The 24,711-nt window shown below is 38.9% G+C and overlaps 1 protein-coding gene across 4 annotated transcripts in view; it reads left to right on the forward strand.

The window, feature by feature from the left end:
* Positions 1–24,711, forward strand: part of PCSK5 (proprotein convertase subtilisin/kexin type 5) — a 450,277-nt gene that overhangs the window by 192,513 nt on the left and 233,053 nt on the right. For all 4 annotated transcript variants that reach the window (XM_081278894.1, XM_081278895.1, XM_081278896.1 and 1 more), the window contains exons 8-9: positions 4,835–5,047; positions 15,204–15,304. In XM_081278894.1, coding sequence (XP_081135020.1) covers positions 4,835–5,047; positions 15,204–15,304 — 314 coding nt within the window. The remainder of the gene's footprint in view (positions 1–4,834; positions 5,048–15,203; positions 15,305–24,711) is intronic.

Raw genomic sequence — 24,711 nt, forward strand, 5'->3', positions numbered from 1 at the left:
TACATTATCATTTCCTTCCTCCTTTTTGTATTGCAAGAGATCTCCCTCATTTATTTAAGATTCTTTAAGAAGCCTTGCTAAGCAACACGGGAGGAGAAAGTCATATTAAAGTATCAAATAAAATAACTTCATTGGCTGAAAAAGTTATCACACCATGTAACGAAACAAAACTTAGCTTTCGGTGTATGATTGAATTGGTAATCCGGCATAAAGTGGCCTTTTCTGAACTTCTGAGCCACAAGAAAAACTAGTTCCTCTCTATCCTTTAAAAATAATGCTTATGGGGTAATATAAATTGATTTTTGTAGGGCACACATAAGAAAAAACACATGCACATTTAGATACACAATGAAAAAGACTATTTAGTGTTTGGTTGAATGGATCCTGCATGGATTTCACAATATCTTTTGCCTTAAGTTCATTAACTTTTAAGTTGGCACTCAATTAAATCAAAGGGCTTTTTTTTTCATTCAGAGCCATATTTAAATAACCAATTGCACTCATAATATTTCCCATGTTAGAAAACATCATTATTTCCTACAGGAATTATGTATCTGGGAATTCTTTTTTTATATAATATTATGCCCACCTTCCTTTCTACCTGCATACTACATAATGATTTAATTTTTAAGTTACTCTGAATTGGAGGGCAATATCCAGATTTTTTTCTTTACCACATGTTTTGGTTTCTGAATATTTCACCCTAATAAAAAACCCCTGTGCATCTGCAGTAAATAAATCTGTGAATTGCTAATTGTTTCAAATTAACCCCATAGATCTTTAGCAGCTGTCTTTAAGGCATTTTCAGACCACAAATTCAGTCTGTGTATTTCTGGGACTTTGATCATAAATCATACACACAGGCATAAAGGTCATTTTGCCTCATGGATGGAATGATATCTGCATCTGTACTCTGTCTCCTTTGTGAGAGGCAGGGCACTGTTCATCTCCTTCTCTCTTCTTCTTCAGTCAGCTTGGGCTGCCTTAACAAAATATCACAGACTGAGCAGATAAAGCAAAAGAAATATATTGTCTCACAATTCTAGAGTCTGGAAGTGCAAGGTCAATGTATCAGGACAGCTGAGTTCTGATGAGGCCTCCTCTCTGGATATGAATTCTCAGATACATATTTCTTCCACACAGGCACCTTCATGGAAGCCTCTCCTCTGTGCCTACACACCCTCTTCTTTGCTTCTTAATAGGACCCCTGGCCTATTATTTTCGGCCCCACACTTTAACCTTGAGTATCTCACTAGTGATCCTCCTAGAAATGCAGTCTTATTGGGCCTTCGGGCATGCACATATGAATTTGGGGGGACACAGTTTATTCTGTAGCACTCTTAAAGGACTGTGCCAGATCTCTCCCCTTCAACCCCCAGGTCTTCTCTACACAAGCTCTGGGCCAGAAGGACACTGATGCCCATGACCTCTGTCTATGGACTCCTAGTTCACTGGCTTCTGGCAGGATTGGGCCCATGGAGTACACTGGAGAGAAATAGGTATGGGAGGAGGGGATTGGGGCTTCAGTTCATGTGCTGCCCACCTCCCTGCAGGGTCAATATGGAATAGTGTGTTCCTGACCGATTCCTGGTAGTCCCTCTATCTTCAGCCCTGGGGACTCTCATGTCCTCATGTCCCTTCAGACTTGGAGATGTTTAGTGAACACACTCTGTCCTTGGGGGCTTTCCTGCTCCATTGTAAAGTGAATCCTTTGAATTGTCCCTTTAATACAAGGATGACTCCTCTGGAAGGAACATTTTCAGAGCATCAGCAACCAACTGTCCTTGTCCCCCAGACCTCTCTCAATCCATTGGTTCCCCGTAGGACTCTTTAACAGTGTCACTGTTCCTCCATAGTGATTTTACTTGTGGGTGCTGCCAGAATAGAAAAACCAGTCTTTATACTTCTGAGGGAGCCCCACTAGAGTTGGAATTTCCAGGGAAATTTTGGTTTGGAATCAATGTCTTGTGGTGCTAAGGAAAAGGCATATATCCTTTATTAATTCTAATTTTCCCACTAAGTCTGCAGTGAACTTGGAACTGGTCGGCATTTAGATCCTAATGCCAAGCTGCAATAAAGACACAGGAGATTGGGCTGAAAAACAGAATAATAACCACTAGCCCTCTTTTTGCCCCAGTCTGTTGTAAGGGTTAAAGGCACAGACTTTGGCTCTGGTATTTCAGGTTTGGCTCTGGAATTAGCAAGCCTTTCTCAGAGGCAGTTTGCGCATCTGTAAAACGATGATAATATAGACTTGGAGAGAGCAGAATAAAACTTGTACAGTTCTTGGTGCAGGTTTCTAGAAATTTTGACCTCTGTTGTTTTGGTTTGCAGTAGACCTTCTATGAGTAAAACCCCTTTCAATCATAATGTTTAAAAAATTACTCCCTGAAGAGAGGAAAGTTTATTTCTCAAAATAGTTCATGGTCGGGGCTGGAGTGTGGCTTAGTGGTAGCACACTTGCCTAGCATGTGTGAGGCACTGGGTTCGATTCTCAGTACCACGTACAAATAAATAAAATAAATGTCCATCAACAACTAAAAAAATTTAAAAAAAATAGTTCATGGTCTTGGAAGGTTGATATAAAAAGGGAAATAAAAATATTTTCTAATCTTACCAACCAGGATAACTTCTTGTCCACTGTCACTGTATGGTAGACTTAATGTTGTCTAACGTGCATACACACACGCACGCACATTTTTTTCTAAACTAAAAACATACTTTGCTTTTTGCAGTCTACATTTGTAACTACATCATAAACACAAAAGTACTTTCTGAATGTTTTCTTAAATCAAATTACTTTTCAAAAATATTTTAATAGAATTTTATACACGGGCACACAATTCATAATTTTACCCAGATCAGTGGATTTGATTGTATCCGCTACTCTTTTCCATTGCCTTGTGGTTCCTAATCTATCATGTCATTGTGTTGTTTAAGTGAGGTGGGTTTTTTGTGCCATGGCATGGGCTCTCTTGACTTGCCAAAGTAAGGCCCAGTGTGACCATCCTTTAGGTCTGCAATGTAGCCCCTCATTGCCTGATTGAGAGGGAAGTTGTTGGTGATGGGTTGGAACATTCTTTTCTCTCTGGCTTTTTTCTTCTTTGTCTCTGAGATCTATATGTGAGTCAGTCACAAGAGTTTCTGTCCCAGTACACACACCAAGGTGAGGTATAATTTCTGCTTGCGACTGACAAAGCATTCACTGAGATTCTTAGCTAATGACGGCATGGCGAGTTTTGCATTTTGTTCAGTCTCATGGATGTCATGATAGGAAGCTGAGGGATGGTGCACCAGGTCCAGGCCCAGTGTCCAGCAGCAACAGCGGCCACAGTTGATTCCCCCCCTCTCTTTATGGCTCTCTCCCCATCCCTGTGTAATCATATTGCATTTTCCAAGTTGAAGGACACAATCTGTGTTCTGGTTAGTCAAATCATGTCATAAATATTCTATTTCTTGAGGATTCAAGGTCAGAGAGAGTTTATCTGGATACTCCAGATTCTTTATCATCTCTTTTGCTTTGGCTCTTTTCCCAGAGGTTCCAAGACAACATCTTAAATACTTTTCCCTTCACCTGTAGCAAGAAATACAAGGCCTTGAAGGAAGAAAGAGACTCAGCCATCAACAGTAATGTGACTTTGGTTCTTACTTCCTGACTCAAAAATGATACATTTGGCTTAGATGTCCTCCAATATGCCTTCTGGTTTTAAAATGATAAAACTTACTTAGGATTTCAGCTATAGCTATTCCCAGAAATATTTCTTATTTTGACTTATTTCAGTTTTCTCTAAAAACATCATCTTATAGAACCAGAGTTGCTTTACTTCATGCATCTGCATTCTACTTTACTTCCATTCTTTAATTACTTAGGGGCTTAAGAGAATCTTTTAATTATCTTATTTTAAGTGACCAAATTTCGGCATTCAGAACGTGTCTCTGTCTCCTAGCATTGTAAGGGAAAAAAGTTAACATATCTGGTTGAAGAAGTTATCTGTGGCCAAATACATTTGGAAATTACATTAGAGTTTACACCGTTCTCAGAATTTTGAAATGAGCATTCACACATTAAAGGTTCTTAGAAGTTTTGCAATAAAGATGGTTACTTAAGAATAACTCAGGGATTCCAAAAATATATGTAATCTTGAAATCCTTGAAATCTCATTAGCATGCCTCAGTAATCAACATACACACCGTGCATGGGGGAGGTCAGCTCTAGAAAGAATTGCATAGTTGGTACATAGTTCTTCTGCTCACTGACAATAGGATTCAGCATAAATGCATAACCTCTCTAGAACTTGTGCTCCTCAAATATAAAAAAATTATGCACAATCACACCTACTTCATAGTGGATATGAAGATTTAAAGCAATATTATATGACTAAGAGGGTTACAACTAATAACATTCCAATTCTGGAGTCTGGCTATCTGGATTCAAATTTTGGCCCTACTATATAGGTAACCTTAGAAACACCATTTGACTTCTGTACCCCAAGTCCTCATTTGTACAATGGGAACAAAAATTGCCCAAATCTTTTTGGGTTGTTGAAAGAATTCAATCCAATTCAGGAAAATCATTTAGAATTTTTCTCAGTCCATAAATTGTAGCCATTATTAGTATATTCACTGGTGCTTTGGATACTTGCATGACTGTTTCAGTTCATTGACATAACTCCTCTTACCCCCTCTGAATGCTGTTTAAATACAGTGAATATTATTGTCATCCTGCACACATCTGATTTTGCCCTGTTTTTATTTTTTTCTGATCTTCTCTCCATCTAGAGCTGTGGTTCTCATCTTTTCACACCATCATTTAGCTCTTTCTCTTTGTCAACAGGGGCGGAGAGGCCTTGGCTCTGTGTTTGTCTGGGCATCTGGCAATGGTGGAAGGAGCAAAGACCACTGTTCCTGTGATGGCTACACCAATAGCATCTATACCATCTCCATCAGCAGCACAGCAGAGAGTGGAAAGAAACCTTGGTACCTGGAAGAATGTTCATCTACACTAGCCACAACCTATAGCAGCGGAGAGTCCTATGACAAGAAAATAGTATGTGACATTTGCATGTCTCTCATTATCTATTTATTTCATGTTCACTTTGAAATATGAAGGAAGAACCATAAATATGTATGTACAAGTAATATATGGGAATAGCAGATGAGATTAGCTGGTGGTACTCAACACAAGTCATTGTAAATATTGTCATTCTGTTTCTAATTCATTGAAAATGCTTGGCTCTATTGTTATAGTCAAAGATTGAATGTAACTTTAGACATGAATAAGCATTGGTTTTATTGAGCAAAAATGATTGGTCCACATTTACATTATGAGTTAGTAGCAGAGCAACTAAAAAACCTGACCTATCTCAGTGCCTTGTCACTGACTTAACCTTAGCTGCAGTTCTTTTGTGTCTAAGTCCAGCTAATTTGAAAGTATATATAAAAGTATATAAGAAAACTTAGAACCAATCTTTTGCAGATACCAAGGAATGACTTGTATTTATTTAACTTGAACTGTACCTATATAAAAGGTGCGGTGCTTTTTTTTTTCCTTCTCTTTTAATACCAGGGATTGAATCAAAGTGTGCTTAACCACTGAGCCACATCCCCAGCCTGTTATATTTTTATTTTGAGATGGGCTCTCACTAAGTTGCTCAGGGCCTCACTAAGTTGCTGAAGCTGGCTTTGAACTTGTCATCCTTCTGCTTCAGCCTCCCGAGCTGTTGGGATTACAGGTGTGTGCCCCCCAAAAAAGTGCTTTTCTAAGACTGCAGCATACAGTCTGGATGGAGAAGAACAGAAGTCCTACGAGGTGAACATGTCCTCTTTTCTAGGCAAGCAGCAAAAAGGATTAAAAGTTCAGGTTGCCGGTCCAGTCTACATAAGTTTCTTTCACTCTTCAGCTAATTATCCGTTGGGAACTTTGGACAAATTACTTGGTCTTTTTTTCTCAAAGACGTTCTTTATAAAATCATTATTTATCCATGTATAGCTCATGGATAACTAAGGTAATGAGGAAGTCAATAGAAGTGCCTAACCTCTTGGTGACTAAGGAAGTGCTGACCTTTGGAGTGCCCCACACTGTGCTGGCGATTCTGATTTTCAGGCACCTTTGCTCTTGGTTCTTTCTCTGATTGTGGTTTTGTAAACTGTCTCAGCATTGGTCTTTCTAAAGTGGAACAGAGCTGCTGTACCTGACACTTGTTAGCATTTAACCAAGACCCTGCTTTCAGATCTTGCAGAGCCATGCAGGTGTGGCATCTAGGAAAGAGAATAGGGCACTGCAGTTTGAACCCCCTAACCCCCAAATCCACCACAAGTGGAAAACTCCACACCATGAAATTTTGTTTGATGCATAAAATCAAAATAACTTATATAATTACCTTCAAGATATGTATATAAAGTGCACAAGAAACATAAAAGAATTTTTTGTGCAGACATGGCTCTCATACCCAATATATCTCATTATGTATATGCAAATTGCCCAAAACCTTTAAAAAATCCACCATCCCATACACTTCCAGTCCAAGCATTTAGGATAAGGAATATTTGACATGTATCTCCTTCATGTAGATCAAGTTTGGGGGCAGGGATTTAACCTGGGGTGCTCTACCATCAAACTATATCCCTAGCCATTGTTTTTTTTTATGTGTTTTGTTGTTGTTGTTGTTGTTTTGTGTTTTTATTTTTATTTTTTTTTAAAAGAGAGAGAGAGAGAGAGAGAGAGAATTTTTAATATTTATTTTTTTTAGTTCTTGGCAGACACAACATCTTTGTTTGTATGTGGTGCTGAGGATCGAACCCGGTCCGCACGCATGCCAGGCGAGCGCGCTACGGCTTGAGCCACATCCCCAGCCCTTGTGTTTTTATTTTGAGACAAGTCTCTCACTGCATTACCTAGGCTGGCTTTGAATTTGTGATTCCTTGCCTCAGCCTCCTGAGTTACTTAGATTATAGGCATGTGCCACCTAGCCTTCTTGCAATTCTTGATCCACATGTATTTAGTGTCTCTTAACTCCTGCTTGTTATGATTCTTTTTATGCTTGATTTCTCAGCTGCTTTTTACCACCTTTAGTTATATTTTGTAGACTGACTTACGTAGAAGATGCTTACCCATGTATATGTCCCCAAATCTTTCCCTAATTCATCCACATGGCTGGATTTAAAAATATACATGATGGCCTGACAATGCAGTTCAGTGGTAGAGGACTTGTCTAGTAAGTAAAAGGCCCTGGGTTCAATCCCCAGTCCAAGAAAATAATAATAATAATAATAATAACAAAAATATATGCAAGCCCAACGGTCAGTACTTCCACATCATTCATCAGTAAGAATAACTCCAAAACATAAAGTAAAAGATGAAAATGCAGAGATTTAACCCTGTAGAATGAGCTACATCCCCAACCCTTCCTTTTGTTATTGTTGTTTTTAGATAGGGTCTCACTAAGTTGCTGAGGCTGGCTCAAACTCACAATCTTCCTGTCTCAGCCTCCCAAGTCTCTGGGATTCCAGGCATGCACCACTGTGTCTAGAAAAATTTCTGGCTTTCTTAATTAAAAAATGATACTTCTGTGAGATTTTGCCTTCATTATGGAAATGAAGCTCTTTTGACTGGAATTAGCTCTTTTGCCTCTGTGTCCCCTAATTCATAGTCAGTGTCCACTAGTGCTGAGTCACATTTGTCATTTCCTGTGAAATGGAGGTGGTATCAGCACCAAACTCAGAGATTTCCTGAAGCTAGACGACACTGATAATAATGACGAGCTGAGCATTGAAGCTCTAAAGCTTCAGGCACTGTTGTTACCAGAGCCAGTAACCTGCTGCACCCTGGGAGTGCAGGCTGGCCGTTTTTCCAGCTGCTGTTAACAGAGGTGCTTTTTTGCACCTCCGTTTTTTCAACCTAAGAAATACTGTGCTCTGTTCCACCCACTCCATAAAGAAAGGCACTTTGATGGCGAGCATGTTAACAGTTTGAACATGAGTGGAGCTGGCAGCGACATCAGCCTTTTATGGTCCAGCTGACCCCTTTTCCTTCAAGATGTCAGAATGATGAATAATCCCGCCTTACGCCTGGGACCTTGCTTCCACCAGGCTTTGAACCTAGACGCCTGTGGTCCCTGGGTGATGCCCACATCCTGTTAGTGGCATCTGTGATTGAGTGCTACAGGAATGGCAGTGTCTTCCTTTGTACTGGGCTCCCTTCCCTGAGCCATTCATTTCCTTTTGTCATTTGCAGCCTCTCCAGAAGAGCACCGTTGTCATTCTTCATTCATACAGCACCTTTGTGATTTGAACCGAGACAGTCACAGAGGACCCGAGGAGAGGGGAAAGAACTCCTCTCAGCTTCTGGGAAAGTACTTTTGTCAAATCAATTGTACTTGTCCTGGACAAAATGCTTTTTCATGGTTTGCAAGCAGGGAAATCTTGTCCCAGGTTTCGAAACAGCGTCGTCTCTGTCCCTGCGTTTCCTGCCATTACCATTAGCACAACTCTGGACATTGGTCTGGTTCTTGCTTTCATACATTTGGATTGTTGGTGGCCTTGTGGTTCATTCCAGCAAAGGAAGCATCCAAAATATAAAGTTTATTATAATAATAAGCACTAGTCATTTTTAAAGCCACGATGTGAAATCATATTTTATTAACCTCACTTATACACATCATATTCCATATCTCATGCATAGTACATTTTTAGTTTTATTGATATGTCATAAAAATCTTTTTTTTTTTTTGCCCTACAAATACTTGCCTGGTACTATGCACATCACATACATTATCTCATTATTGCCTTAAAACATCTTGGAGAAGAATTATCATGCCTCCAATACTGATGAGAAAACACTTTAAAAAGTTAAAAAGGAAAAAAAATCTCAACTAGAAAAAGGGTTCCACTCAGGATGGACCCCCAAGGCCATCTTGTAAATCTGTGTGCTGCCATGCCTTTGATACTTTCAATGACTCCTAACAGATCTGTATGAAGGAACGGCAATTTTCTTACCTATTTTGTGTCCTTTCCACAGTGGTTAAAAAAAGAAACATTTAGAATATATAGGTGTCCATTGTATTTTCTATTCAGTCCTCTTTTTTTAAACTTCATGCCTTTTCTTCTTTCATGACTCCCTTAATTAGACCTCTGACAAAATCTAAGGCACAGCACTGAGCTCCCGAGATTGCATCTTTTGGGTGATGTTCAGACCAGGGCTCCATCCTGTGCCCTCTGTTAGAAGCATCCTGTTCCCAGATGCCACTTCCTTTATGTCTCTTCTCAGATTTCACTTCAGAAAGGATTTTCTTCCTTCCCTTCCCTAAAATAATAGCAGTCCCCTCCTTCTCCCTCTTCTCCTTTTTCCTGTTCAATTTTCCTTCTAGTGCACTAAGAGCTACTTAACATGATCATATTCATTTTCTTATTTGTTGTCTGTTTTTCTTGCTGGAGTGGGAAATACTTGGGGATGATAAACTTTTATTTCTTTGCAAAGCGTGGGAGCTCAATAAACATTTGTGCATGATTATCAGATATTTGGGGTTCTTTTTTGTTTCCATTTTTTGGAACTGGGGGTCAAACTCAGGGCTTCAAGAGTGCAAGGCAGACGCTTTGCCACTGAGCTACATCCCAGCCCTGAATATCAGACATTTGGAAGGATGGAATATTCACAAGTGGTCTGTGTAGACACAGGAGACAGGGAGGGAGGCACTCTTTTTTCTTTTAGAGAAACTCCTTCAGTTGGCAGATTGATGGAAGGTAATTGATATTTGATAGTATATTTAGCTTTGGAAATAAACAGGAACCTTGCTATATAATAAAGCTGTACATGTCACCCTCCTTAATGTCCAAGAGCATTCAGATTCCACCTGTGAGCGTTCACTGCCCCTCCACCTTTCTCCCAAGTTCTATCTTCTGGATAAAGCTCTCCTCTCTCCCCATTCACTCTCATCATTAAATTATCTCTTTCTTTTGGGACTTGCTCAGCCTTTGACATTTTCCCTTAGCCATTTGTCTTGGTGATTAGGATATGGGTCCATTGTATTCCTTCAGGGAGGGATTCTGTGATCCAGGGTTTGAAGCATGTATGTGCTGCTTAACCCTCTCCCAATGTCATTTATTTTATTTGTGTTCAGGAAAAAAAAAAAAAAAAAAAAAAAAAAAAAAAAAAAAAAAAACCTGCTGCCTGGTATTTCAGGGTTGTTCTAAATGACCAATTCCACATGGAGGATTATCTTGTTGCTTTTAATGCTTGTAAGCAGAGGCACTTTTTTTTCCAGGAACACCTCCACCTTCCACCTAATTCATTTTTCAAGTGCTGTCACCATCTGTACTATATTATCCTCTATCATCTCTGTTCCTCTTTTTAATTTAGCAAACGCCATTATTTTTCATAAGTAAAAGACTAGCAAATCCAAATGTATTTAGTATGTTTGGAAGTTTGATCCACATTCTGTTGAGAATGTTAAAAGTGAAAAGAAGACCCCACTTCTGACAACTTGTGGTTTTAACTGTGCCCTGAAGGAGCACTGCCATACCCATTCTCTAACTTGGGCTGGGACTCAAGATCAGTGCTACCATTGCTATTGCTGCTCTGGCTCTGTTGCTTTTGTTCTCATAGAAGAGTATCCACTGAAACTTAGTTTCTTTTGCTGCTGTTTCACATTTTAGTATCTTCACCACTCCCATGCCCATTGGTTGCTCTGTGTTCTCAGGCAAGTTACTTAGTCTCTTTGAGCCTCCATATTCTTAGCTGGTAAATATATCTTCCTTGCAAAGTTTCTGTGGGTTTGTATGTACTCTTGAACATTGCTTCACTTGCTACAGCCTGTTTATAGTAGTAGTTTTAGGAGAAGCAGTGGGGTTGTAGTAGTAATTGTGCAAATAGTGCTATAGTTGAACCCCTGAGTTGTATATATACAGGTACACACAAATTTTTTGTAGGATGATTACAAGTTTCTGTGAGTTTTGTTGAGATATACAAGAAAGACATGACCTTAAGGCCTTTCCTAATGAGAGGGAAACCCTTCCTTGTGGGGTTGCTTAGAGTTTAAAGCTTACCTTAAAATGAGTATATGGCAGATTGATCTTAGCAATTTATCTTAGCAAATACTATGCTTTTCTTGGTGCATGGAACTGAGCTGAACATTAAGAAAACATGACAATAATTTGAGATGGGATCCCCTTACATCATAGCAACCTCACATTTATAAGCAAACCATTAAGCTTGTACTTCACACTTACAGCTTCTCTTACCAACAGGGGAGTGAGGTTTTGGACTGACATGTCATTCATGATTGAATTCCATACCATTGTGAACACAAAAAGCATTCATTGGTCCTTGTTCCTTTTTATGTCACTGTGCTTGATAAATCCACTCCTTCTCCTTTATTCATCGTTAGAGTTAAGATTCAGCTTCTGCCCTTCTCCCCCATAATGGTGTCTGAAACAGCTTTCTTGGTACATGTCTAATCCAAATCAAAATCAACACCAGAAACAGACAGCAGAATCACTCCATGTTTTAAAAATATCTGTTCAGTTGCTCTTTTAAACAGACAGGAGACAATATGGACCCTTCCATGTAAAACGTGTCACAGGTCATTGGGGAGAGAAACTCCCCCCTCCCCCGCCCCGTTTGTGGGGTTGCTGTCAAAGCCTGTCACTTAGGGCCAAAGTCAATCTGCACTGTGATTCCCTAGAGAACTGCATCGATAGCTTATAATCAAAAGTCCAATCAGCTCAAATAATGAAATGTGACATACTAGGAAATAAGATCTTAGGATGAGAAAAAGTGGTGATGGAGGAGGAGACTGGCTAGACCTAAACAGTACCCACTTCTCACCAAGTAAAGATCACATCCGAACTTTGTGGAGTCCAAAAAACCATCTGCTACTGATCCTGAGAGGCTGAAAAAATCTAATTTGCTGATCAGGCCAGCTTTGATCTGGCTCAGGGCCTGATGTCCTCCTCTCCAGCTTCCTTCCCTCCGATGGACACAGATGATATTTTCTTGAGCAATCTGAGAGGCTCTTTGGAGGCAAATTCTGTTTCTGATTTGGGTAGTGAATTAAGGGAATCTGTAGCATGCAAGATGTGCCACCAGGATCGAGACCAACTTCTGAGACATTCTTTCAAACATCTGACATTAAAAGTGCTTTATTGTCTGGCTTTGCACATAGAATCTCTGGACTCTCCCTGCCCCACATTCTGTGCCCAACATCCAACACAACTTTCCTTTTAATGACACTGTCAGGTCCTGCTTGCATGCGTTGTGATTAATGGGGTTACCTCATGTGCTTCCAGTTTGGAGAACATCATTTTTCTTCAAGATTGCATTTTCCTTGGTGGTCTTTGCCTTTTCTTTCTAAAGATAGACATAAAAATTCTCCTATACCGTGACTTCTCTAAATGATGAGAACTCCAGCTTAGAACTTCTCAGTAATTTACACCTAAATAGCTCCACCACTGACAGTAACTTCCTCTTGAGATGCTCCAGCTGCAATGTCCGATTAAAGCAGATGAAAAGGGAGTGAGGATGTTGTGATTCCTCCCCCCACCCCCATTCCTTTTAACCTTTTCCCTTTCTGTCACCTGCCTACTCCACCCCTTTCCCACTCCTACTTCCTACTCTCACTTTTCTTTTAGGTAAACTGATTGGGGGAAAAAAATAAAATGCAGCACAATAGTGACTTGGAATTCCCCAGACCTGCCCAAGTGAAGAGCATTTAACACCTCATTGGTGTCTATTTATAAAATTCCTAAACAGCTTTTTATTTAAGTCCGTGTTATGTGATCTATACCGAATGACTCTATGTGGATGAGGCATATTCCTGTTGCAAAGCTGACATGAAATTTTCATTGTTCATGTTTGGCTGGAGGTGGTTATTTATTAGACTCAAAACTGCTACACACACTTGGAGTGTTGATTCTGGATGTGTTTCTGTGTGTTGAAAGTGTCTGGTGCAGCTGAAGAATAAGCCAGGAGAGCCAAGTTGGGAAATAGCATGAAAAATCTTGAATCCAGGCACAAGTCATTGAAAAAAAAATAATAAAGCATGGAGAAAGGAATGTGACCATGGCTGAGGTAAAATGAAAGGAATGCAGGCAAGGCCATATCTCAACAGCAGTGACTCTGGAGACCAGAAAATAAAGCTGCAGATTGACCTAAAATTTCAAAAGAAGTAGAATTACCTTTTATAATGATCCAGGAATCTCAGTTTTGGATATATATTTGAAAGAATTGAAAATAGGACCTTGAAAAGATTTTTGCACACACGTGCAAACTCTGCAGCTCTGTTCACTCCAAGTGTTCTCCAATAGATCGATGGATAGAGAATCGGCAAAATGGCGTATTATTCAGCCTTGAAAAGGAAGGAAATCCTGTCGCATGCTTCCATATGGATGAACCTTGAGGACATTATGCTAAGTGAAATTTTTTAATGAGGAAAAGATGGATACCACAGGATTCTTACATGTAGTACCTAGAACAATCAAACACATAAAAACAGAAAGCAGAACAGTGGTTGCCAGGGAACAAGGGGAGGGGCGAGGAAGACTTGTTCCATGGTTAGAGTTCATTCATGCAAGATGAAAAAGATCTAGAGATACTGTACAGCAGTGCTCATGTAATTAGTCTTACAGTACTAGACACATAAAAATTATACTAGGAAGGTAGATTTATGTTATATGATTTTTAGCACAATAGAAATACATCTTTAAAGTCAATAATGGAAAGTGCAGAAAACTTGTTAACAGCGTGGATAAACTCTGTCCATCCACACCACCATATCCATGTGGTTCTATAAGTCTTGGTTCTTCTTCCAACTGCTTTGTGCCATTACTCCTACCTCACACAGATAATCTGGTGGCATTAGAGGTGACATAAAAAACAAAAGATACTAAGAACAGATGGTCTCCTGTGAAACTGAATGAGCCAGGATATCAGTCTAGAATGATAACAGATAATGGAAGACAGCCTTCTGGAACAGAGAAGAAACTTCTAAAGGGGAGGGGATTCACCTCTAGGGAGTTGTGTAGCAAACCAAATTCGACTCATCTTTGCATTCCTCTTAAAGGAAGCACCTGGGGGAGACAGGGCTTTGTTTTCTGCTGCCTTTATCCTCCTTTACCTTTATGTTGACATATTTTTTTTTATCTGTAAAAGGTAGAAACATACTTGTCTTATTGCCAAAGAAAGATTTACTAATGTCTTCAGTGATAGCAGTGAATCTGTGGACTCACCTCACAAACCTGTGCCTTCTCAGAGCATGTCCCAAGGGAGCAAAGATAGATTCTTCTCCGGGAGGGAGAATTTTAGAACTCTTACAGTATTACAATGGTTTCCAGAAAGATCTTCCCTAATATTTAATTTATCTTATTAAAGGAGAACTTAAATTTAATTTTCTTCCTTAATGAGACCATAATGGAACAAAGGTTGAAAACCATTGCCATTGCTGGATGATGATATTATTCAGCCACAGCTGAAGTGAACTGGATTCAATCCAAGAAAATAAAAATGATCTAGTTCTCATATTTTGATTAAAAAATAAAAATAGAGGAATAGGTAATCTATTTCTATAATGGACAAGCAGACACTCTGTGCTTTAATTGCATATTAAACGTACTAGTCTGTTCTGTTGTATTTATATGAAGTCTTTGAGGAAATCTTAGTTTGACCTTGCAATATTTCTATAAATTCCAGAAAGCTCCACAACCAAACTTACCTTCTATGGCAGAGTTTATTTAGACTTTAGCTTGAAACCTACAGCACTCTCAGGGTAATGGTCTGGAAAAAGTGGGGGCTATATAGCTTTATTTCTTAGGTTCCCAATGCCAAGCTCAGTAGCTGTCGATTCAACACATTTTAATTATTTTAAAATATTGGAGCAATGAAAGAATTTTGGTTTTAACCAGAGCTTGTGCTAGGATGAACTATATGGGATGCCTGCAGTTTAAAATTAATAGTGTTTCTAGCCATAGGCTCCCCTTAGTCCTGATTCTGGCTTTAATAGAAGTGAAGGACAATTTCCAAATCTTTTTCTCATCAAAGTCGGTTTACACAGGCGATTGTCTGGAAGCAATATTGTCACAGGGTTGCAGGAACAAGAAATTACAAACAAATCTTTTAACACCTCTCTACTTCACTTTTGTGAGTAAATTTCATTCTACTTGCATATGACTTACGTTGACCTCAGAGATCTAAGTTTTTCATTTCTGTCTTTTAGATCACGACGGATCTAAGGCAGCGATGCACCGACAATCACACTGGAACATCGGCCTCAGCCCCCATGGCTGCAGGCATCATTGCACTGGCCCTGGAAGCCAAGTAAGCCTTGATCTCTCTATGTATTCACTGGTGACAGCCCTAATCTCCAGGAGAATAGTCCTTTCCATGTAGACAGTCCCTAGCATAAAAACCCAGAAGATAGTCTTCCCAGCCCCACCTTGAAAACATCAATGATTTGGGCTTTACAAACATTACCCTATATTAAGAACATAAGTGGGGGGGGGTTATATGCTTAAAAAAATTAAACTGTGTAATTATTTTATTATGGAGTCAATGTATGAGCATGCCAATTGGCTCCAAGTATCTTGCTTAGTTCTTTATTCTGGTCTGGGAATGTTCCTGTGAGTGTCAGATTGGTTAGGTTGGCCCACTCATGTCCCTTTCTCCATGTTGCAGTGAGGCAGCACAGATTCCATGACAACAGCACTGTCACAGATCAACTCTGAAATACAGACGGTCAAGGCCATATGCCAGGAGCCCAGGGATAAGGACAACCCACTTATCTCAAATCCTGTTCAATATATCAAAATCTGTACCTAAAGATTTCTTTGAAAGTCCTCCTTAAGCTATTTGTACATAGGCTCATCTCCTCTTTATCTAAAAACAAATAGGTTAGTTTGTCATAGCTCTTTGAAAACCTAATACAGGTCTAAAATCTCTTGTCTTCAATTTCAAAACCCAAAACGCTCAAGAAACTGAAAGTTCTTTTGCAAATTTAACACCCAAATTCATTGGATGGCAAACTTGTCCCAAACTGATTTCAGGCTATTTATGGTCTTTGCTCATTCCATTTATTGTGAAAATTTTTATTTTCACTGCAGAAATATTCACATATTTATGAGGTGCTGGCTCAGACCCTGCTGGAGGTTTTGTGTAAAATATGCTATGAACACCATCTCTGAAAAAATGTTGAGTTCCAAACACATCTGGTCCAAGGATTTTAAAAAGGGAATTGAGGGTCTGTTCTCTGAGGCTCTCCCTATAGGAAGATCTCAGGAAAAAAAAAAAAAGAACTGGAATAATGGCATCAATGTTTTTCCAAAAGTAGCTTTGCAAGCCTCCCTAGGGAGGAGTAGAAAGATTTGTCTACTCCCATCTGAGGTAGAGCAATAGCAGGTGACAGGGAAGGAATCCAGGATAGTAAAGAGGCTCAGGTACTGGATTAAGAATGGGGCTGGTTCATTCCCACGACACAAGCAGCATCCCAACATTTATAGTTGCCACTCTGTAAGGCAGGAAGCCTATGTTAAGGCAGTCTGTCCTTAATATATATGGATACAGTAGATTGCTAAGTCATTTAAATCCTTGGGCTGAACCACAAGCAGAATCCAGACTCGGGATGTGGTGCTCTATCTTTGGGTGGCCTGCTACATAAGCCTTGTCATGGGAGATATCCAAGCCCCTGTGAGCATTTGGATTTCTTTCTTTTTGACAAGGTTAAATATGAAGTCATTTAAAACATATTATATCTTTTAAGGTGTTAAAAGTTTGGGTTTAGCAAGGAACTGGCACTTCTATGAAATTCTCACTTTACAACTTTTCACTGAAGTGTTCTGGCAGAATTCTCAACTAAGTGTCTGTGTTTTTGATTTGGTGGACTCTAAATAGGATTATTCAAGAAACATTGTTTTCTTTCTGAAATTCTAAGTTCCTTCTCTGGAACATTTTCCTATCTGCAAAATATTGAAGGGGGAAAAAATCAGGAATTTCTCTACTCCCCACACCCCCAAAAGGCTATGATCTCAGATTCAAATTTGGCATCCTGACACTGTAACTGGTGCTACAGAGAATCAGATAATGCTTGGTTCTTTGAGATATTACTGTAACATTGTTATTTTCAACAACAGTTCTTTATTTAAGCTGAAATGCGGAATCCTAACTTTAAACCTGTAACAACCCACTCAGTGAGATAAGGTCACTTTGGGGCTGGGCAACACATTCAGAGGCTGCAACTGTTCTTTTCTTTTGTGTGTGGAGCATTTTTCAAGATTTTTTTTTTTTTTTTTTTTTGCCAAAACTGTGATGGGTAGAATGAAGTTCCCAAATACAGGTTACCTGGGAAATCCACTGTATTTTAAGATTTTAGCAATCCAGTTCAATCATGGGTCCAAAATAGATGATAAACAATCTGACAAAGAATATACCTTTCCTGTCACACCTTTGGTTTGACCTACAGGCCAATTTGTGCCTGTAAGTGCAGCTGAATTATAGAAAAGAAGTCCAAATACCGTTAAGAGTGGGTCAAGCATCGATATTAAACCAGCAGCAAAATAAGGAGTGGTGCTGCAGCTTGAGTGAAAATTACCTAAAACTAGAAAATTGAAGAGAGGAGCTCAAATAACAGTGCACTGAGACTGCAGTTGTTCTAAAACTAAGCCCAGTGCTTGCACATTCCCACCATCTCTTCAACAGCCCCGGCAGTCCTTGCAGTCTCCTATTACCCTTCTACTTCTCAACCCTACTTGAACCTTGGTATTTTGAGATTTGGCCTTTACTATCACAAGCTGAAGAGCCAGATCTTCAAGATACTCCTTTGTAAGGGGAGAGGAGAAAAAGCTTCAGGAGGCAGAATTATGGCCTGGGATACTGTCTTGCTCTCCAGGTAGACACAGCCTGCAACACCAGGGTCAGCTGAGTAACTGAATGGGCTGTGCCTTCAGATGACAAGCTGCAAACAGAGCCTGCTGTTCCCTGTTTAATATCGTGGTCCTACACTACAAGGACAGATGTATCATTTCTCTGAATGTCCCTAGATTGCAGTATTTACTCAATCATAGGGACATCAGGGAAAACACCATGCTCTGAGCTTCCCCCAATCTGTCTCCTTCATGTTCCCCAGTTTCTTGCCGGCACAGGAGACTTTCCTGGATCAGGAGGACTATGAGTCCTGTTATAGTCCTGTTATAGAGGCCTATGGCCTCTCTACCATTCTTAAACCTTCTCAGGAAATTAAGAGCAAAAATAACAAATACAAAACATAGAATCAGATAAGCTTAAACTGTCCAGATCTCTTATCTAACTTAATAATGTTTGATCATGAAATAACTTTGCTGTGACAGCCCATAGGACTCCCAGGACATTCTTTTCCTATACAACAAACTACATTGCAATAAACTCCACTGTGCTAGACCCCCAGATTCTTGAATGAAAATAGTCCACTCTCTTTCCATAGGTTATGTACTTTTTTAATTAATATTTTAATATTTTACAATGTTAATCATTCATTAATAATGCCTCCATGGGTTCTGTACTTAGGAATTCAACCAACCATGGTTGAAATATTTGAGAAAAAGATCACATCTGGTCTGAGCATGTACAGACATTTATTTCTTGTCATTATTCCCTAAAATAAGGCATTATAACTATTGACATACCAATTACTTTGTAGTAGGCATTATAAATAATCTAAAGATGATTTAAAGTATATGGGAGAATGTGCATAGGTTGATTGCAAATACTATATCATTTAATATAGGAGACTTGAGCATCTGTCCACTTTGGTACCAGTCCCCCACAGGTAGGGGTGACTGAGTTCTGTTCTGTTCCCAAGACTCTACTATTCTGGCTCCTTATTTTTTCTTGCTGAGTGTGAGCCTCTTTGGGTTGTTTTAAACTCTGCAGCCAACTCTGACAATCTTATGAATCTTACCTTGGGGTAAATTGGGTGATTTTTCCCTTGTTCCCAAAGATACTTCTAGAAATCATAAGCAATTTCAAAATAAGTGAAAATACTATCATCTTTAAAAAGAGGGGAAAATAACTATTTTTGTGTTGGAGTGCCCTCAACACATATTTATTGGTTCAGAAGACATACTGTTTCAATTTTTTTATTTTGTGGATTTTTTAAAGTAATTTTTCTGATTTTTCAGCTGAGTGAATAGGGAATAGGTAAGTGCTGATTACAAGAGAATTAACTGCCATCTGCTAGTTAAAATGATGTCTTTTATATAGTGAAATTCAAAAAGCTCAAAGTGCCCTAGGAAACAAGTATCTTAAAGAAGAAAATAGTAAAAGATGAGTATGCTAATTTTAGGTTAGCAACCTAGGAGAATACCAAGTCATATTTGTAAGGAGCTTTTCATCTACTTACTGGCATGTGTTGTCAGTACTCTAGACCTGTGGAAAATAAAACAAAAAAGGAGCTTACTAGAAACTGATGTTTCACATAAATGGTTGAAATTACTGACATTCATAAAAGTAGAGTGCTCAGAATAACAAACTATGTTTTGCTGAAAGTCTTCCCGACCTAAGTCTGCAATTATTAGCAAATAAAAGCCATTTCAGTGGAATCTTTTATAGGTTAAAGTGTCATATTAACTCAGGAAATTCAAATTTTAAATTCCCCAAAGCAACCTTTTGGCTTGAATTGCAAAGGGCCTTTTATTGGACATTTGAAAAATATACGTTCAACAACCAAAAGCAGTTACTCTACATAGTGAATGGCAAACAAAAGTCACTGAGTCAGATAGAAACTTCTGGAATTATTTAGAACATAGATGAAGGTATTGGTAAAAAGAACCTTCCAGAAACCCTTGGTTTCGGTGATCCAATTTTCCTCAAATTTCTCAACTAAGAGGCCATGGAAGTACCATACTTTTGAGAAAACCCAATAAAACTAGTTCTAAATGTAGAAAATGAGAAAATGGGATGGCAGTTATTATTCTACACTAGAAATATACCTGATATATATTAAACATGAGCTGCCATGGTATACTATGTACACATACACGCACATACACACACGCACACACGTAATCGCATTTACATGTTTCCAGGTAGGCTCATCTGCTTTTTCTTTTTTTCAGTTACAATTTTCCTAGTACCACTGGTTTATAGAATATATATATATATATATATATGAATGACACATAATGTTTAAGGAACATGAAATATAATTATAGATCACTTATACAATTTCATATTGTTTTATGGATATATTCATATGTAATATCTTCCAAAGAAACTTAATTCCTTGGGAAATAGGATTATGTCTTATAATCTTTATTTATGTGTATACATCAAATATATTAAGCACCAGAAAACATTAAGGCATCATGGCATATATTAGGTGAATTCCAGGGAATGACTTTACAGTAGAGCAGGAAAGCCCCCAAGGACAGGGTCATCTGCTGGGGTAAAGGGACATGAGACAGGAATCCCTGGGGCTGGAGACAGTGGAACTACCAGGAGTTGACAGGGACATACTGTCCCACATTGGTCCTTCAGGGAGGCAGGCAGAACTTGGACTGAGGTCCTAATTCCCTCCTCCCATACCTGTTTCTCTCCAGTGTACCCCATGGGCCAAGTACTGCCAGAAGCCAGTGGACTGGGAGTCCATAGACAGAGGCCATGGATATCATTGTTTCATATCACAGAGCTTGTGGAGAGAAGACCTGAAGGGTTGGTGGGGAGACATCTTCAACAGTTCTGTAGGAGTTCCACAGAATAAACTGTGTTCCCAAAAATTCATATGTGATACCCTAAGGCCCAATATGACTGCATTTCTAGGCAGGGCATAATTCAAATATTTGTTTAGAAAAAGTATCACTTGCCATCCAAGAATCTTACAATCTCATTAGGGACAAATGTTCACTAGCAAATCTACACAAATTATTTAAGAAAGCCAGTGAAAGAGTCTTGGGGGAAGGATTTTGGAGGGTACAGGACTTGGTGGAAAATAGGAATGGTTAACTTTGATAATTCCAATTGGAACATGGTTCTATCACAACCACTTGTATATCCCATGGGACACCAAAGCATAATGTTCTTAACAAGGTCTGTCCTCAAACCTTGTGTTTTCAACAAGGGAACTGCATCCTATAGAAGTTAACAGAAATGCTCAGTTTTGTATATAAATTATTTTTGCCTTTGTGACTTTTAGTGACCTCCCTGTGCTATCGCATCCCTCTCCTTGTTGATTTGTCATTTACTAGAGCTGGACTTCACATTTCTATTCCTCTCTCAGCTTCCAACTCTCCCTACCTCCTGTCCTTAGTGGAAGAGGTCACTGTCAGCCATGGAAAAAGGTCAAAGTGCAAAATGTTGAAGTATTACACCAAAGGATGATTCACACCATATGCTAGTAATTTAAGAGAAAAAAAAATCCTGAAAATATTTTCTTAAGAAAATAACAATCTTGGGCTAGGGTTGTGGCTCAGAGGTAGTGTGCCTGCCTCACATGCATAGGGCACTAAGTTTGATCCTCAGTACCAAATAAATAAATAAATAAAGGCATTGTGTCCATCTACAACTAATAATTTTTTTAAAAAATTCAAAAAAATTAACAATCTTATACACCTGAAAGATCCAAGTATATAAATTTTATGCAGGCCTGATTGATCAACCACTATATATCTTTGTTTTACCTTTCTTTACCATCTTTCTTAGCGATGAAGATTTCCAATGCAGGAAAAATGTAAGGAAATGTCCCAAAATATTTGTGATACAGTTATTGTGAGAAGTTGGTACCTGGGATGGTTGAGAGAACATCTGTAGTTTTTAACAAATTAGTTCAGAGTTAAAGTAACTTACTGATGGGGCTTCAGAACTGAATATGACCAAGGGTGATCACAGAAGGGTTTGATAGTCACAAACATTTCTAAATATTGGTGTGTTAGCCTCTTAGGACTGATAGCCTGTAAACCAATCTTATCTTCTTTTTTTGTTGTTTTTTTAATTAAAAACACATTTCAGTATGAAATGTTCCATTTAAGAATTTTCCCAAGGGCCACATTCAGTGGTATGAAATGTTTCAGTGGGCGGAGAGCACAAATGTGTTTGGTTATAGAGGTAAAATTGCAGAGGATATTCCATTCCTTTCCTTGTAGGAGAGTTTTGTTTATTTCAATTAGAACTTAGAAAGGACAAGCACAAACAGTGAGAAATGCAGGCATATGTGCCCAGATTCAGTGAAATCACAGGCATAAAGAGCAGGTACCCTCCCAACCTCCCTTCCACACACTCATGTATTGCAATGTTGGCTTAGAATTTGGCCAAGATTCCTGATGTGGAGAGTTAGGATATACAGCGTGAAGAGGTTGAAGAGGAGTAAAGGGTAATCAGGGAGGAGCGTTGAAGAGAAGGCTTGTGGGGTAAAAACAGCATACATTTCAACTTGAGACCGAGCGGACAGAGAAGGGATGTACTGTCCTGGATTATTCCCTATAGTGAAATAATTGTAACCAGACCCACAGAGCAGTTACCGCGGGCCTTCTGCCAGGACTGTGCATGAAAATAGCTTTGTTATGTCTACATACACACAGACAATACAGTCTGTCCTCTAGCACTTTTCAAGTTCAAATTATGTGGAAGCCAATTTTCCCTGGATTAGACTTTGTATCTTAAGTAATGGTTTCAAACCAGGATGGCTTCCAAAGATGTCCATTATGACTGCAGAAGCCCTGGTCAACAGGCTCATTCACCTTGAATTATCCTGGGGATTTGCCAGAATTTTCCATCTCCTTCCCTAGGTGAAGAAACTGAGAAACATGTGAGAGAGTGGAGCTGCTCAGCAGCTGCACTGAGGAGTGAGAAGTTCTTAGGGGACTGTTATCTGCCTCTCTTTGCTTAGCTCTATTTTTAAAACTAGTTTATTCATTGAAAACATGTTATTCTTATTGCTGTAATAATAAAGACAGTTTTTAAGAAGAATATTTCTTAGTCCTGTTGCAATCACCAGATATGTTTCCTTGTGTAGCAGGCCAAATATCATTTTCAAAGTGTCAAATATTAGAAATGTCTCAGGGTATAAATATCCAATTTGTGTGGGAGGAGGCAGATGAACAATTTGGAAAGCTAGAGGAGTAGTAATCTCAAGAGAGATTAGGGGAGCCTGGTGGATGCAATGGGGATGGCACAGAGAAGTGGGGAGATTTGATGGACATTCTGCAAGTGGAGCCAACAGGGAATGAATTAGGTATGTGCCTTGGGGGAAAAGGAAAAAAATCAAGACTGAGGTCTAGTTTCTTGGCTGAACGTGATGGATTGTGATATCATTTATAGAAATAGATACCCTTTCTTTTTTCCTATGAGATTTTGGAAATTAGAAGAAGCATAGAATCTGGTGGCACCAGGTCCCTAGTCAAAAATGCCTTACAATAGGCACTGTAGCAAATGTCTAGGACAGTCATCAGAGGTGCCTTGGTAGGTCGGGTCCCCCAGCAATGGATTAATCCTCAGAAAATGACTGTCACTGCCATCCTGAATGCTCTGAATGACTGAGACAGTTTACATTTTTAAGAAGCTAAAGAATGTGGACCTAATGTGCATTCTACTTCCCCATCTGCCTCTCTGTCCTTTAATCCCAATAAAGTGGGAACAGCAAATTATCCTCAGTGCAGGTGCCCAGGAAGATTGCTTAGATAGTCCACTGATCCGTGAGTTTGAAAGATATATGTACAATTTAGTATTTCAGTTTTGTCTCCTGAGAGTTTGTAGATTTTGCTGGTTGCCAGGAAATTTTTGTTCTTGATGGTGCCTCTGGTTACACCCCAAATACCATCAAATATCAGTTTTCTTGCTAAGAAAAAGAGAACATGACTTTTTGTTCAGGGGCCATTACTTTCACATCACAGCCTGCTACTTAATCACTTCAGTCAAGGCACATTAAAAGACTTTCTCCATAATGACTCATGTGATAGTTTCATCAAACAGTACTGTCTTCATATTCAAAGATTCCCAGATATATCCCTAAGCTCTATATTGAAACCCAGTTAAGATTCAAGTCTGTTTATATGCCAAATGGTCTGAGGCTAAGTTTTGAATCTATCTGACTCGTACCTATGTTGTCTTAACCTATCATTATTTTTACTTCTGGGCTATATTTCTCACATAAAAGTTAAGATTTTTTTCACGTCATTTTTTCTGAAGAAAATAATTGATCCTAATAACACCACAATCTAGTTTTAGTAGTCAGTTGATATCAGCATTACTTTTTTTCCTTTTCTCAAAAAAAAAAAAAAACTGTAATCGTCATCATTTTGCCATCAGTATGGGAGAAAAACTAAATTAGAGAAGTATGACTGACAGATTGAAAATCTTGTCATTTTACTCACATGTAAGATTTATTCATCCTGACATCAACAAGCCGGTGATGGCATTTGATGTGTTGAAAGCTCCAAGCAACACATTCACTAGGAAATCAACTGTGATACCTGGAATAGAACATGCAACACAGAAAGAAAGACATTGTATGATGTTTACAAGGTTGTGTGATTTCTTACCCTCTTGGGTTAAGTTTTAATATCCTATTTGTGGATGATTCTGAATTTTACTGAGTAACCATATATGTGACTAAGATGCAGGGAAGTCTTTGCATATTCCAGAAGACCAGTAAATCTCTGAATGCTGGCAGTGTCATTCTTAACCAGAAAGATCATAGTACATCAGACTGCAATATCCTATGTAGGAAACAGAAGATTCTTCTTACCATTGGCCCCAAATGAGTC

Source organism: Spermophilus citellus (genome assembly GCF_964194105.1).
Source record: "Spermophilus citellus genome assembly, chromosome: 2".
Classification (NCBI taxonomy): domain Eukaryota; kingdom Metazoa; phylum Chordata; class Mammalia; order Rodentia; family Sciuridae; genus Spermophilus; species Spermophilus citellus.